The sequence below is a fragment of the Aphis gossypii genome, chromosome X, assembly GCF_020184175.1.
Source record: "Aphis gossypii isolate Hap1 chromosome X, ASM2018417v2, whole genome shotgun sequence".
In the NCBI taxonomy this organism is placed as follows: Eukaryota; Metazoa; Arthropoda; class Insecta; order Hemiptera; family Aphididae; genus Aphis; species Aphis gossypii.
In genome coordinates this window covers 49,634,127-49,651,346 of record NC_065533.1, presented here as the reverse complement: position 1 = coordinate 49,651,346, position 17,220 = coordinate 49,634,127, and the positions used below count along the sequence as shown (strand labels likewise).

Here is a 17,220-nt window from a genome sequence, read left to right as displayed (position 1 = left end):
CACCGTCGGCATGAACGTAGTAACGATTCCGGACGGGCGGTACATATTTTTTAATTCTGTTTCGATTCTCCAGGCGGCGGTGATTTCTCGGAAACCCGATCGGTCAACACTGGTAGTGGTAGCGGCGGTAGTCGTGTTAGCAGCTGCAGCAGCTGCGGCGGCGACAGCAGTAGCAAGTGCCAAGTGGTAGCATTGACTGTAATACATGTATTATTGCTGTCTGGATAAACGCATTCGCACACGCACGCGCACGAACGACGGACGATATTTGATATTATGTTTTCATTCTATGTGTGGTACGATAAAATACGTAAAACTTACGTAGGAAAGTAGTGTGTGTGTGTGTGTGTGTGTGTGTGCGTACTCGAAAATTATATTGTGCTTGTATCATATTTTCACGCACTATAATAGATAACACTCGTCGAGTTAGCACACTTGTTAGCACTTGGCAGTGCGTGCATGACATCAGATTTGCCACCGACGGATTTTTGGAAAATAATATATTAGCATTATAATATATCCGCAATACAAATTTCTATTATCACTTTTAACGCGAGTGTGTCAGTGCGTATATATTTTTCCAAAAACACTAAGGGGGTCGTCGTGGAGCGAACCGGTTGGAAATATACGCGTTAACGAAAACACTATCCGACTCGGTCACTTGTCGCGTTGGTCCGTCGACAATAATATTATAATCGCAGTGAGTACTCAGCTATTATACCTATATACGGAATTATTACTGTCCGAGCACTACGCATTGCACCGTGACGATTAAACCCACCTATCTATTTTTTAGTATTTTTTGTTTTTGTTTGAAATACGCGGGTATTGGCGATGTGGTGCGAAAATGCACTTGCTACACAATATATGACGAATCCGCTATATTATACATGATGATCTATTGACAATACAAATGTGTTGGTTTACTTACACGTTTCATGCTGTAAACCCATCATTTAAGTCTCATTCGTATACCATGTCAATGAATAGGATGTACCATGTACATAATGCACTGATTTTAATTATTGTTCTGGTTGGTTGAATTTTGTATTGTATTGTGTTTTTAATGTTTCAAATAGAAAGGTGCATATATTATTATTTTATGAATCTTAAATATACTTAATTTCAATTACATACGAGTTATATTATATTAGCTGATATTCTGCGAATACATTAAAATCATTTTTAGATTTTTTATACATAGCTTTACTTTAAGTAGATGGATAAAGAGTATTATTTGGTATTTCATTGTTTAGCATCATGTGTTAAGTATCCATATTAATTTTGAAATTAATTCATGAGCAACTGTGCTAAAATATATTAAATTATTAGATATAAATATTTGTTGATATATGTTCTTCCTTAATTAGGTAGGTATGATAAATTATTGTTACTCTTATCTGGTACCTATGCCTGTTGATATGAGAGTGTATTCAGTATTATGTTTATTGGTTTATTATACACACAGACTTTGATATATTATATTATTAATTAATATACCTATAATATAACTTATAATTAACATGAAATAGGTACTCTTACCTTATACTTTTTATTATTGATAGGTAGCTACAAAAATTACATGAATTTTTGTGTGCTCTTGAAAAATATGCATTGTTATGTATTTACATGTATGATAGTTGGATTTGAGAAGGAAATGTTAGTAAATTGAACCGATATCATGGAAATTTAATTTGAATGTTATGATTGCATAGTTGAAGCCTAAAGGGTTATGCTATTTTGTTTAAAATTGAATATAGGTACTTTGGATTTTTCTTATAATTTTAATAAATAATTGTGTTTTTATATTTAACTCTGATTTTAAATTATTTATAACACTTTACTAATAAAAGATTATTTGATTATAATTCACTAATAGTAATTTACTAGTCTACGTAGGAATATAGTATAGTATTACATAATATATCCAATATTTTTGATAAGTTATCTATAAATATGATTATCAAATCATCAATTCATTTTTTTAAAGTTAAAAATTGTTTTTATTAACAGATTATAGAATTAAAAGAATCTAGTGTTCTTTAATTACCTAATATTTTAGAGTAAAAAAGAAATATACTTACCTATATTATTAATTTACATGTATTATTATTTTGTTCAAAACTTAAAATTTCTATATATAAATATAAATCTATTAAATTAATTAAAAAATATAATATTTATTACATAATTATTCAATTAATAATAGTTTACTGTATTATGTTGGTACATATTATTTATTTTTTAGTGCTTAATTATCTTTTTTTTTGCTATGCTTATTTATATACAATTTTATACATCTTTTGATCTTTCGAATGTATATAATTCTGGCCTTTATTTATTATTTATAATCTTATAAAATTATTATTTAAATATTGAATATTTTTATTATTATTATTAGATGAATGTTTTGATGGTATGACATTACACTGCAAGTTGCCATCCTACATCCGCTATGGTTATAGTAACTAGAGTACGTTTAAATCATTTTTTTCCCATTTATTTTAAATAAATTCACCATTAATTTATAAATATTTTAGGGAGATTATATTTGGATAGAGCCAATTTCTGGAAGAGAATTTGATGTTGCAATTGGCGCTAGAGTTATTTCAGCTGAAGGAAAGCGTATTCAAGTTAAAGATGACGATGGAAGGGTATGTAAAAATATTTTATGTATTAAATTGTAATAAATTAATTTGCATTATTAAAAAAAATAAATATTTGCTAGATATGTAAGTGATAATAATATTCATATACTATAAATATTTTTTCTATATTCATTGTTTTAAGTTTTTATTTATAATATAGATAATATCATAATCTAATGCTTATAAATTAAAATCTTTATTAAATTATACCTATTATAATAACCCAAGAGTATTTGTTCATTTTAGTTTAGTTTTAATTTTTGGATATTATTTAGCCATAAGTACTGAGACATCTTAAATTAAAAAACTTCAGCGTACACTCAATAATGAAATTTAAGGGTTCTAGAAATGTTATTCTTAACTGATTTTTTTGGAAAACAAAAACTTTTAAATTAATTGTTTATTTTATTTATCAATATTTTAAATAAATATGTGCTTTAAACTTGATTTGTAGACTATAATTATTGTTTCTGTCTTAGATAAAAAAAAAATATTTAAAATACCTATACAATTATTATTATTACTTTTATTAATTGCAACATCATAATATAAAAATTAACAGCAAATATATATATTTCCAAATTAAAAAAATATAAAAGTAGTTATTTATGATAACCAAATAATTTAACAAATAATATTTGCAATAACTAAAAAAAAGGAGTAATTCTTATAGTTTTGGGGAAATTGTGCAATAAATTATATAAAATATTAAAGTTTAGAATATATTGTTTTGTATTATTATTGAGTGATCAATATGTTATAGAAAATATTTTGCTATTAATCAAATTAATCATTATTAAGTATTGGTTGTATTACAAAAAGTGTTGTTATAGTGAGGTCTTGCTATAAATATTTTTTGTAAAGTGATACTTTCAATTATAAAAATACAATATTTTATTTTTAAAACTATTGTTATGTTTATAAAAATATACATTTCAAATTTTATTTTTAATGTATCAAAATTAAAAATTTTTTCCTTTGAAAAAGATAGGGACTTATAAAAAAGGAACAATATTGATTTATTATTTATTTAATTTTTTGTTTCATATATTATATAACAAAATATACTAACTAACTAGTTTTTCTGAGTATTAAATATTAGTTATGCTAATAATTTTAAAACGTGATGCATAATACTAATCATTGATATTATTATAACCCTTTTTGAATTATAAAATCTAGTATAAAAATTAATTATAGATGAACGTGCTAACCAAAGGTTTATATGGTATGAGAATAACTGTTAGTATTTTATTATTTTGTAAAGTTAATTTCTGAGTTTTTCAATTTTAAATCTGAAAATTTTATAAGTTAAAACTTTTAAAATTTTCTTTTATAAATTGTTCAATGTATAAGAATTAAAAAGTTGAGTTAGGTAGTAATAGAGTAATGCTAGATATACTCTGAATAAAGTGATATTTGATCACAGTTAATTTATTTTTTATTATCAAATATTAGTATTATAATTGTAAATTTATTATTATTATTATATTGTAGTCTATTCTATAATCTCAATGAATACTATCAAAATCTGTAGTTTTTAAAATTGTTTTAGTTAGAAACTTAATATTTGAACATTTCTCTAATTTATTGAAATATTCTATTTAAATTAACTCAAGTTTTAGATTGAATAATCATGTATAATTTATATTTTATTTTTACAATCTGATAAAAAATAGGACAATAATTTGTTGTATTGTATGTAAAATTTGTTAAGTTTATTTTCTTAATTTCAAGGAATTATGGCTTACGCCAGAGAGGCGAATTAAAGCAATGCACCCCACTTCAATTCATGGTGTAGAGGATATGATATCATTGGGTGACTTACATGAAGCAGGAATATTGAGAAATTTACTTATTAGATACAATGAAAATTTAATATATGTAAGTAAATGTAATTTTATTATTAAAGTATTTGTTGAGCTCATTATGCAAATATTATTGTCAATATTCTTTAATTTTAGACTTATACTGGATCAATTTTGGTTGCGGTTAACCCTTACCAAATTTTACCCATATACACAGCTGAGCAAGTAAAATTGTACAAAGATAGAAAAATTGGTGAATTACCTCCTCATATTTTTGCTATTGGTGATAATAGTTATACTCATATGAAAAGATTTGGTCAAGATCAGTGTATAGTTATCAGGTATGTTAAAAAAAAAAAAAAAATGTTTAGTAATTTTTCATTGACTAGTTTCAACTTTTTATTTATTTTTAGTGGTGAAAGTGGAGCTGGTAAAACTGAAAGTACAAAGTTAATTTTGCAATACTTAGCAGCTATTAGTGGTAAACATTCTTGGATTGAACAACAAATATTAGAAGCAAATCCTATACTTGAAGGTTAGTTATAAATATTAACAACTGGAAATCATATTATTATCACTAATATTGTTGTTTTAGCTTTTGGTAATGCCAAAACTATAAGAAACGATAATTCTTCAAGGTTTGGTAAATACATTGATATACATTTTAATAACAATGGTGTTATTGAAGGGGCGAAAATTGAACAATATCTTCTTGAAAAATCTCGTATTGTTTCTCAATCCCTTGATGAAAGAAATTATCATATATTTTATTGTGTATTAGCTGGCCTCTCTGCCGAAGATAAAGAAAAATTAGAACTTTCTGATGCATCTCAGTATAAATATTTAACTGGTGTAAGTGAATTATTACAAATGGTTTTAAACACTGTTATATTATGTTTTTTATTTTTCATCTTATAGGGTGGAAGTATTACTTGTGAAGGGCGCGATGATGCTGCCGAATTTTCTGATATTAGATCAGCTATGAAAGTATTATTATTTTCTGATCAAGAAATTTGGGAAATATTAAGATTATTAGCTGCATTACTTCATATTGGAAATATTAAATATAAAGCGGCAATAATTGGTTAATATTATTCTATTCTTGTTTACATCTGATTAATATTTATTGATATGAACTTTAACTGTAGATAATTTGGATGCCACTGAAATTCCTGAGCGTATTAACGTTACTCGAGTAGCAAATTTAGTCGGAGTTCCTGTTCAGTCATTAATTGATGCCTTGACTAGAAAAACCATTTTTGCTCACGGTGAAACTGTGGTATGTATTGAACTTCGTTAAATTTTATGTTTGTTAATAATTGCTTTTGGCTTATTATGCCTACTTTATTGTTACAAGATTTCAACATTATCAAGAGAACAGTCTGTAGATGTCAGAGATGCATTTGTAAAAGGAATTTATGGTCGGTTATTTGTACATATTGTTAGCAAAATCAATAATGCTATTTATAAACCAAAAAGTACTACTAGAAGTGCTATAGGTGTTTTAGATATATTTGGGTTTGAAAATTTTCAAACAAATAGGTAATTAAAAATACATTTAAGTTATATCTAAGTTGGTTAATTAATTTTTTTATTATTTAGTTTTGAACAATTTTGTATAAATTTTGCTAATGAAAATTTACAACAATTTTTCGTTCAACATATTTTTAAACTGGAACAACAAGAATACAATCATGAACATATTAGTTGGCAACATATAGAATTTGTTGATAACCAAGATGCTTTAGACCTCATTGCAACTAAACAACTAAATATTATGGCTCTTATTGACGAAGAGTCCAAATTTCCTAAAGTAAGACCTTTTTTAAACTTAATTTTAACTTGTTACATAAAAAAATGACATTTTAAATTATTTTATAAGTGGAAAAATAAGTTACTATTTCATGAAATGGGCAATTTTATCAAGTGGATGTGATATATATATATAATATATACTGTTTTATTTTATGTGAAATGTTTTTTTTTGTATAGGGCACTGATCAAACTATGTTGGCTAAAATGCATAAAACTCATGGAAATCATCGAAATTATTTAAAACCAAAATCTGATATGAATGCGTCATTTGGATTAAATCATTTTGCTGGTGTAGTTTTTTACGATACTAGAGGTAATATGATGTGATAGTAATTTTAAATTAATGTAATTGATTAATTATTTTTAATTAAACAGGTTTTCTGGAAAAAAATCGTGATACGTTTAGTGCTGACCTTTTACAGTTAATACATATTTCAACTAATAAGTATTTAAAAGTCTTATTTGCGGAAGATATTGGAATGGGTTCAGAAACTAGAAAAAGAGCTCCTACACTATCTACACAGTTTAAAAAATCTTTAGATCTTCTTATGAAAACTCTGTGTACTTGTCAACCATTTTTTATTCGATGTATTAAGCCAAATGAGTTAAAAAAACCAATGGTATTTATTTATTTTTTTTTCTTATTACAAGAGATATAAAATTGTATACATTTTGTATTATTTAGATGTTTGATAGAGGCCTGTGTTGCCGTCAACTACGATATTCTGGTATGATGGAAACCATACGAATTCGACGAGCTGGATATCCTATACGGCATGGTTTTAGTGAATTTATTGAACGTTATCGTTTTTTGATACCTGGAATACCTCCAGCACATAAGGTTAAAACAATTTTTCATTAAAAATTATCATAATGAAATAATTGTTATTTTTATTTATAGACTGATTGTAAAAAAATGACAGCTCATATTTGCCAAGCTGTCTTAGGGCGTTCTGACTATCAATTGGGAAATTCTAAAATATTCCTGAAAGATGCCCATGATTTATTTTTAGAACAAGAACGAGATAGAGTTTTAACTAAAAAGATTATTATCATTCAAAAGTCAATAAAGGGTTGGGTGTATAGAAGAAGGTAAACATTTTTTATAAAAAATAAAAAAATCAATATTATTTTAATAATTTAATAATTGAATTTTAGATATTTACAAATGAGATCAGCCGCAGTATTGATTCAAAAACATTTCAGAGGGTACTCTCAAAAGAAAAAATATCGACATATGCTTGTTGGTTATCTTAGATTGCAAGCAGTTATCAGGTCGCGTGTTTTATCTCATAGATTTAAACATTTACGTGGTCATATTGTAGGATTACAAGCACAATCTCGGGGTTATCTAGTCAGAAGAATGTGTGCTCATAAAATGTGGGCTATAGTTAAAATTCAAGCTCATGTTAGAAGAATCATTGCTCAACGGCGTTTTAATAAAATAAAGGTAAAGTTTGCTATTAATTTAATATTATTGAACTATGTTGTTAATCAATAATTATTTTTTATTTTAGTTTGAATTTAGAATACAGATTGAAGCTTTAAAATTAAAAAAAAAAGAAGAACGAGAACTGAAGGAAGCTGGAAATAAAAGAGCTAAAGAAATTGCTGAACAAAATTATAGGGTTAGTATTTAAAAAAGGTATTTATTTTTGTATTAAGAATAAAATACTATTCTAAAATATATATAGGAACGTATGGAAGAACTAGAAAGAAAAGAACATGAAATTGAAGAAGAAGAAAAAAGACAAATGGAAATTAAAAAAAATCTTATTAGTAATGCAGCAAGGAAGCAAGATGAACCTGTAGATGACAGTAAACTTGTTGAAGCTATGTTTGATTTCCTCCCAGATTCTAGCAGTGAAGCACCTATGCAAACCAGAGGAACGTCTGTGTTTATGGTATGATTTTGTTATTTTAATTAATTCATATGTAACTTTTTAATATGCATGTGTAAACAACCTAAATTTATAAATTATTTTTAATTATTTGATCACATACAAAATAATTTCACCAGAAGAGTATTAAAATAATTTATTTAAATAATTGGGTTCTAGATAGGGTTGGCATAAAAAAGCCTAACCCAAAAAAAAACCCGGGCTGATAACCCATTCAATATTTTATAAAACCTGACCTACTTTTCTGGATTAAACCCGCTCTATATTTTGAAACAAACCGCTTGTTTTTCTGAGATTAAGCTCACTTACCTTAATATATAATCTCTTAAGAAAAAAACCCAATAAAACTGTCCACTATTTAACAATAAAACCTGTTAGGTTTTTGGATTTTTTAGGGTTTTATTGGAAACTGGGCTGGGTTTTTTTTATCTTGCCCGGGTTTTTGCCAACCCTGGTTCTAGATTATATAGATATATTACTTAATAGTATTTTTTGTTGGAGATTTCCAAGTTTTTTAAAATGTGTGCTATTTATAAATGTATTTAAATACAATTTCAATAGTACTTATTGAATTATATTTTTTTAATCTAGGACCTTCCTACATCAAAAACTGATGATCAACAAGATATTATTAGTGATATGCAACCAATAGTTGATGATACAGAAGACCTGAGTGAATTTAAATTTCAAAAGTTTGCTGCAACATATTTTCAAGGAAATATTACTCATCAATGTTCAAGAAAACCGCTCAAGCATCCTCTCCTACCATTACACGCTCAAGGAGATCAATTGGTTTGAAAATTTTTTGCTATTTCACATTAATTAAAAAATGTTAATTTTATAAAAACAATTTGTTAGGCTGCTCAAGCACTTTGGATTACAATTTTACGATTTTGTGGGGATTTATCTGAGCCTAGGTATCATACAATGGAAAGAGATAATACATCAGTTATGTCAAAAGTAACCGCAACTTTGGGTCGTAACTTCATTCGAAGTAAAGAATTTTACGAAGCTCAAATGATTGGAATGGATCCAGTATGTATATTTTATTTGTAAATAATTGAAAGTATCTTATTGATTTTTTCACTTGATATGAAAGCAGGAAAGCTTTTTAAAAACTAAACCTAGATCAATTCGTCATAAGTTGGTATCACTTACTTTAAAACGGAAGAATAAATTAGGAGAAGATGTACGTAAAAGATTACAAGATGATGAATATGCAGCTGATAGTTATCAGTCTTGGTTAGATGCACGTCCTACGTCTAATTTAGAAAAATTACATTTTATTATCGGCCATGGTATTTTAAGAGCAGAATTAAGGTAATAAAATATAATATGTTTTCCAATAGTTATTTTATAGTTTTATACTTTTTGTTAGGGATGAAATATATTGTCAAATTTGCAAACAATTATCTGCGAATCCATCAAAATCGTCTCATGCTAGAGGATGGATTCTATTATCACTTTGTGTTGGATGTTTTGCTCCCTCTGAAAGATTTGTAAACTATCTCAGAGCGTTTATAAGAGAAGGTCCTCCTGGGTATGCTCCTTATTGTGAAGATCGTTTAAAACGAACTTTTAATAATGGTACACGAAATCAACCTCCTAGTTGGTTAGAATTACAGGTTTGTGCAACAAAATATTAGTAAAAATAGTACAATTAATACCATTATATAAATAATTTCGAATTTATTGTAGGCTACTAAATCTAAAAAACCTATAATGCTTCCTATCACTTTCATGGATGGAAATACAAAGACACTGTTGGCTGATTCTGCAACTACTGCTCGTGAACTCTGTAATCAGCTTTCTGATAAAATTGGACTAAAAGATCAATTTGGATTTTCCCTTTATATAGCATTATTTGATAAAGTGTGTAATATTAATATAATATGTTAAATATGTTAAAATAAAAATGATGATTAATTATTTGTTTAGGTATCATCATTAGGAAGTGGTGGCGATCATGTTATGGATGCTATTTCTCAATGTGAACAGTATGCTAAGGAACAAGGAGCTCAAGAACGCAATGCACCTTGGAGATTATTTTTTAGAAAAGAAATCTTTGCTCCTTGGCATGAACCTACTGAAGATCAAGTAGCAACTAATTTGATATATCAACAAGTTGTTCGTGGAGTTAAATTTGGTGAATACCGATGTGATAAGGTTTGTAGATTATTTATATATTTTTTAAATAATAGACATGTGATTCAAATTTATTACATTTAAAGGAAGAGGATTTAGCCATGATTGCAGCTCAACAGTATTACATTGAACATAACACTGATCTTAATAATGAGAGGTTATTAAATCTCTTACCAAATTATATTCCCGATTACTGTTTAACAAATGCTGAGAAATCTATAGAAAGATGGAATATATTGATAATTCAAGCTTACAAGAAGGTAAAAATGAAATTTTTTTAATAAAATAAAAACACCAATAGCAATACATTTTTTTTTTAAATTTTAAATTAAACTGAAATTAGTTTAATGAAACTTCTGATAAGGTTGTGGTTTTTCAGTTTAATTTAGTATTTCACTATGGTTGTGGGCTGAATGAATTTTCTACAAACTTAGAACTATGTTTTTTTTTTTTTTTTATAAGTTTAAGGTCGATGGATGTGTTTGCTTCAGGAACAGTTAACAACTGAGGTAAGGTAGGCTAATGTGTATATAGCCAAAATTTCTTCAATAGTATCTATTTTTCTGCATGCAAAATTAACCATGTGTAAAAATAACAATTGTTCTTTTAAAAACCATTCTATTTTTCAACATTTATTTTATTAAATAATTACTGTTTGTTTTAAAATAATGTAAATAATTTAAGCATTTTATTGTACTCGTATTTTCATTCTTACTAAGATCATATATTAATTTTATATTTCTATCTATGCATTACTGCTTTTATCAAAAACAATACTTGATGCTCTTGTAATAGAATCATTTTAAAATTATTAATTAGAATTAAATGAAAATTATGGTTTCCTAAAGTGTATTAATGTATATTTTGTACGAAACACAGTTAAAATGAAAAAATAACCATTAACCACAACTAATTAATAATTTTAATGTTGTTTTGTTAAATTTGTATCTGGTTTGGTTTATAGACAATTCATTTTAGTAGATCTAATTTATAGCATAGTATAATAATTATTGAAGGATGAGAAACATTGCATGATTGTTTCTATTAGTGTTTTATTTGCAAAAGCAGATTAAGTTTAAAAATTATTATTTGATTATAAATTTACTTGCATGATTTTGATTATATCAAATAATTAATTATTCAAAAAATAGTGTAAAAAAATTTCACGTGTCATACAAAGCTTTACTATACTATAATGTTTCATGACTGCATACAATTCATTAAAATTTGTTATAATAGAAATTTGTTTTATGTCACTGTGATTAATTAACCTGCTAAATATTTTTATACATACAATTGTTTGGTATTGCATGATAGGAATTACAAGTTGTAATTAAATTGAAAAGTTTAAAGTTATGTTTACAATTGAAACCATTATACACCTCTAGAATAATTTCTATTACTTAATAAATTATTAATGGTATTGCAAAATCAGTTAAAATGTAAGACATACAAATTTACAATTTAAGTGTTTGATTAAATTTTATAATTTGTTCGTTTTCAATAAACTATTCTTTTGTGTTAACTGTCATACAAATAATTTAAATATTGAAGGGGTAATAAATTTATTGATAGTTTATTATTTATAATATAAATCACAGTTAAATATTTTTTTAACTTATGTACTAAGTGGGTTTCTGGGGCCAGCAAAGATATTAGCTAGACATGATAAAATGTTATTCTTGTGAATTTAAATAAGGTATAATTTATTGCTGAGTTATTATTGATTTTCAAATGTTCTTTGAGTGTATTATTAAGGCATAAACTTATATTTATATTTATATATATTTTTTTTATTCTTAATGTTTATAGTTAATAATTTATTTGGCATGAAATTTTTTATATATTTTGATATCATTATTTATAAAAAAATGAGTTTTAGAATTTAATTGTTTTGTGTTTTTTTTTTATTATAAATTTTTATATGCACGTTTATAAATTTTAGAGCTATTATTTGAAAGAGAATGTTGCTCAGTTAAGAGTAAAAGAAGATGTTGTGAGCTATGCAAAATTTAAATGGCCATTATTATTCTCCAGATTTTATGAAGCTTATAGAAATTCAGGTATTGTAAATCAATTAAAATTGAATATTGTATAATATTACATTAAGGATAATTGTCTCTTTTTATGAAAGAAACTCAAAAAAAGATAAAGTCTTAGTTCTTAGGCAATTAGATATATTGTTAAACGGAAAAAGAGACTATTAGAATCATCAAATAGTGTATTTGTAGATGGTTCTAGTCCCCATAAATAACAAATTAATGTTTGAATTATTATTTAATCTACTGTGGTTATGTGGCTTTGTGTGTATCAGTTCAGTAATTCTGGGGTAGTTAATAATGATAATAATAATGTTGAAAGTGTTGTAGGAGAACCAGATGAATTATTGTTCAATAAAATTATTAGTGATAGGTAGAAGAGAAAATCTTATTTCTTTGCACATTGTGATCACCACCTTGTACATAACTTTTTGTTATAGGATAATTATCACATTTAAAAATATTATAATTAATAAGACCTAGTTTATTAGAGAAGAAGTAATTGTTAAGCCGAGTTTCAATGATAATTATAAACAAATGGTTATAGGTAGTTTGTTAGAGTTAAAGTTAGCAAGTTTTGTTCTAAGATTGTGGCATTTTTTATTGAAGCCAAGGTAGTTGGTAATTAGAGCAACATTGTTTTGATTTACGTTTGTTTAGTGGTCAAAGAAGAACTCAAGAGTTTTTTTTTTTACAAATGTATAATCTAGTTATCAATGATACTAGATACAAAGATATTAAAGAGAATCAAAATTAATTAAATCATTTTAAGTATTATATACTATAAATATTGTTTCTTAAATTTATTTCATTGAGTACAAAATAAAAATAATATTTGTAGAGTATACATTCATTGTCATTGTAATTGTAATTGTAATTTTTATATTTTAATTCAATTAAAAATGTTTATTTTATTTTTTCGTTTAATTTTTAAAATTTATGTTTGGTGTGTTTTATTTAATTACTAATCTAATTAATAATTAATAGGTCCAAATTTACCTAAAAATGATGTAATTATTGCTGTAAACTGGACTGGTGTTTATGTAGTTGACGATCAGGAACAAGTTTTGTTAGAGTTGTCATTTCCTGAAATTACTACTGTCTCTAGTCAAAAGTATGTTAAATGTTATTTTATTTGATATAATATTAATGATAAGGAATTTTTATTCCAGAACTACCAAAGTGTTTACTCAAACGTTTACACTTTCCACAGTGCGGGGAGAAGAATTCACATTTCAGAGTCCAAATGCTGAAGATATAAGGGACTTGGTGGTTTATTTCTTAGAAGGGCTGAAAAAACGATCAACGTTTGTTATTGCAGTTCAGGATTACAAGGCTCCTGGTAAAATCGAATTATATTATGTAATTGAATTGTACTAAATGTTGGTATATTTTCTTAGGTGAAGGAACTACGTTTTTAAATTTCCAAAAGGGCGACTTAATTATTTTGGAAGATGAAAGTACTGGAGAAACTGTTATGACATCTGGTTGGTGTGTAGGATACTGTGAAAGAACTGGTGATAGAGGAGATTTCCCTGCAGAAACAGTTTATGTGCTACCGACATTATCAAAACCGCCAGTAGATATACTGGCAAGTATTTCAACTTAATTTATATATTATTATATTTCAAAAATCATTTTTAAACGTTATTGCAAATAAAAATGTATGTTATTTGAATAATAACATTATGTTTTTTAGGCACTATTTAGCTTAGAAGCTGCAGATCAAAGTCGTAAGTTGTACTCACAACCATTAAATGGCACTGAACCCAGAGAAAAGCCTCACAATTTAATGGAGTACGCTATTGATCATTTCCGGTAAGTAAGATCAATACTCATAGCTTTATGTTTTGCTTGATTTTCTATTAATTTATGTTTAGAGCTCCTGCGAAACGTACAGTATCTAAAGCATTAACTTTGAGTTCAGCAAGACGTGCTAACAACGATGATTTGTGGAGGCATACAAGAGAACCAATGAAACAGCCATTATTGAGGAAACTCGCTGGTAAAGAGGAATTAGCTGAAGAAGCATGTTTTGCATTTGCAGCAATGTTGAAATATACTGGTGATTTACCTGCAAAGAGACGATTACCTAATGAATATACAGATCAAATATTCGATGGACCTTTGAAACATGTAAAATAAATTTTATACCTAAAAATGATTAATTGAAAATTTTTATAATAATAAAAATAATTTTTTTTAACAATAAATATAATTTATTTTTTCCAATTTTAGGAAATATTAAGAGATGAAATATATTGTCAACTGATGAGACAGTTAACAGATAATAGGAATAGATTGAGTGAAGAACGAGCGTGGGAATTAATGTGGCTGTCAACTGGTTTATTTGCATGCAGTCAAAATTTATTAAAAGTAATATTACTTATATATCTTATTTTAAAATGAATCATACAATTATTTTTTAACAATTATACTATTTGATTAGGAATTGAATCTATTTCTGCGCACAAGACGTCATCCTATATCTCAAGACTCCTTACAGAGACTACAAAAGACTATTAGAAATGGTCAGAGAAAATACCCACCACACCAAGTAGAAGTTGAAGCTATTCAGCATAAGACTACACAAATATTTCACAAAGTATTTTTCCCTGATGACACCGATGAAGCATTTGAAGTTGACTCATCGACAAGGGCAAAAGATTTCTGTACTAATATTTCACAACGATTAACATTACGGTCTAGTGAAGGTTTTAGTTTATTTGTGAAAATCGCTGATAAAGTAATATCTGTTCCTGAAGGTGATTTTTTCTTTGACTTCGTTCGTCACCTTACTGATTGGATAAAAAAAGCCAGACCTACTAGAGATGGTTTGTATTTTAAATTTTTTTTATTGATATACTATAATGATGTTTGCTATAAATGATTGAAACAAAAAATATAATGGTTTTTGATAAATAGGTACTACTCCGCAGTTTACTTATCAAGTATTTTTTATGAAGAAATTATGGACAAATACTGTACCTGGTAAGGACAGAAATGCAGATTTAATATTTCACTTCCACCAGGAACTCCCAAAACTCTTACGGGGTATGTACTCTGATAATATTAATGGACTAGGAACTAGAAATCAATAATTTTCATAATTCAATTATACTCAATAGTTAATTATTTAAACATATTGTTATCAACATTTTAGGATATCACAAGTGTTCAAAAGAAGAGGCTACTAGGTTGGCTGCATTGATCTATAGGGTTCGTTTTGGTGAAAGCAAACAAGAACTTCAGGCAATACCGTAATATATATTAATATATTTAATTATTAATTCATACTGGTTGTAAAAATTTAATGATATTATGAAAAGATAAGACATATAAAGATATATTAAAGATAATATAAATGAAAAAAACTTAAATATAATATTATGTACAATTTATTTCATAAAATAATTTCACCATTTAAATTGTATTTTGAAAAAAATCAATGATGACCAAAGAAATGCCCAATTTTTCCAATTTTTTTACAATAAGCCTGCAGATTTAATAATTTGTATGTATTTTTTTTATAGTCAAATGTTACGGGAATTAATTCCTGGAGACCTGATAAAAGGTCAAAATACAGCAGAATGGAAACGAGTGATTGTTGCTACTTATAACCAAGATATAGGTTTGTCCATTTTTTTAATATAGTTATCATGCAACTATTGATGGTTTTTATTTCTATTTTCTAGGTATGAGTGCTGAAGATGCAAAAATTACATTCCTGAAAATAATTTATCGCTGGCCTACATTTGGATCAGCTTTCTTTGAAGTGAAGCAGACTACAGAACCTAATTATCCAGAACTTTTATTGATAGCTATTAATAAGCATGGGATTAGTCTTATACACCCACAGACTAAGGTATGCTTTTGTGATTTCTTTAGAAGTTTTCTATAGTAGTAACTATTTGTTGGTTATTCATACTGTGTTTGTTTTAGGAGATTTTGGTTACACATCCATTTACAAGGATATCAAATTGGTCATCTGGAAACACTTACTTCCATATGACAATTGGTAATTTGGTTAGAGGATCAAAATTACTGTGTGAAACTTCTTTGGGATACAAAATGGATGATTTGTTAACATCATACATATCATTGATGTTGTCCAACATGAACAAACAGCGAACAATAAAATGATGATCAAATATGACCAAAGTACTTTCACAGAAAAACAAAGTTTTATTATTTTACTTGTAATACGTTATGAATATTGTATTGTGTTAGTTATAGTTCATGAATGCAAACGTCAAAACTATATGGTTGTTTATTTATTTATTTAAATAATATTTAAGTTTAACATTATGTTTTATGTGCCTATTATTGTTTAGTATAGTATGAAACCTAAGTATTATGAAATTAATTACAGTTATGCAATTAAATTTATTATATTGTTCAATAATGGCTACTATGCTCAAGTTTGTTATGACATATTGACTTGTGTTATTTTTATTTTCTATTTTGTACGCATATTTTTGTTAGATTTATACACTTTATGGCAATGATCAAATCGTATATTAGGTTAGATATAACCATGTGCAAATTTATTAACACTAGTGCAATCAATTATATCTATTATTATTGGGAGGGATTTTTTTTTAGCTTATCATTATTGAATGTTTTGTTTTGATATAGCAGCTGTGTTCTACAATTATTTATTTTACTATATCAAACATAAATAAATATATTATATATATATATACATCTTTTTAAAAAAGTCTTGTGTTTATAGTATTTTTTTGTGTTCTATTTATTTTATTATAACCATAATAACAACATTGTAATAACTGATTGTTATAAACAATCACTATTTTAAAATTTTTTAAATAATTCCTTGTATTTATAACCTCAATTTTATATT

The 17,220-nt window shown here is 26.4% G+C and overlaps 1 protein-coding gene across 2 annotated transcripts; it reads left to right on the top strand.

The window, feature by feature from the left end:
* Positions 1–182: 182 nt before the first annotated feature.
* Positions 183–17,004, top strand: LOC114132581 (myosin-VIIa). 2 transcript variants are annotated; one of them, XM_027998080.2, is made up of 38 exons: positions 183–700; positions 2,402–2,473; positions 2,541–2,654; positions 4,386–4,532; positions 4,613–4,797; positions 4,870–4,991; positions 5,052–5,308; positions 5,375–5,540; positions 5,605–5,735; positions 5,814–5,998; positions 6,059–6,269; positions 6,449–6,584; positions 6,647–6,891; positions 6,957–7,112; positions 7,173–7,363; positions 7,430–7,721; positions 7,789–7,899; positions 7,966–8,175; positions 8,764–8,964; positions 9,031–9,207; positions 9,272–9,492; positions 9,551–9,797; positions 9,871–10,044; positions 10,111–10,338; positions 10,404–10,577; positions 12,263–12,380; positions 13,344–13,470; positions 13,529–13,698; positions 13,757–13,947; positions 14,056–14,174; positions 14,237–14,492; positions 14,595–14,732; positions 14,806–15,190; positions 15,282–15,410; positions 15,520–15,616; positions 15,890–15,987; positions 16,052–16,221; positions 16,299–17,004. In XM_027998080.2, exons 2-38 carry the CDS (start codon positions 2,456–2,458, stop codon positions 16,497–16,499), a joined length of 6,498 nt encoding a protein of 2,165 aa, XP_027853881.2. In that variant the 5' UTR covers positions 183–700; positions 2,402–2,455; the 3' UTR covers positions 16,500–17,004. The 2 variants fall into 2 exon arrangements, with proteins under 2 accessions (XP_027853881.2, XP_027853882.2); XM_027998081.2 differs by having other exon boundaries at positions 184–700; positions 9,275–9,492.
* Positions 17,005–17,220: the final 216 nt, after the last annotated feature.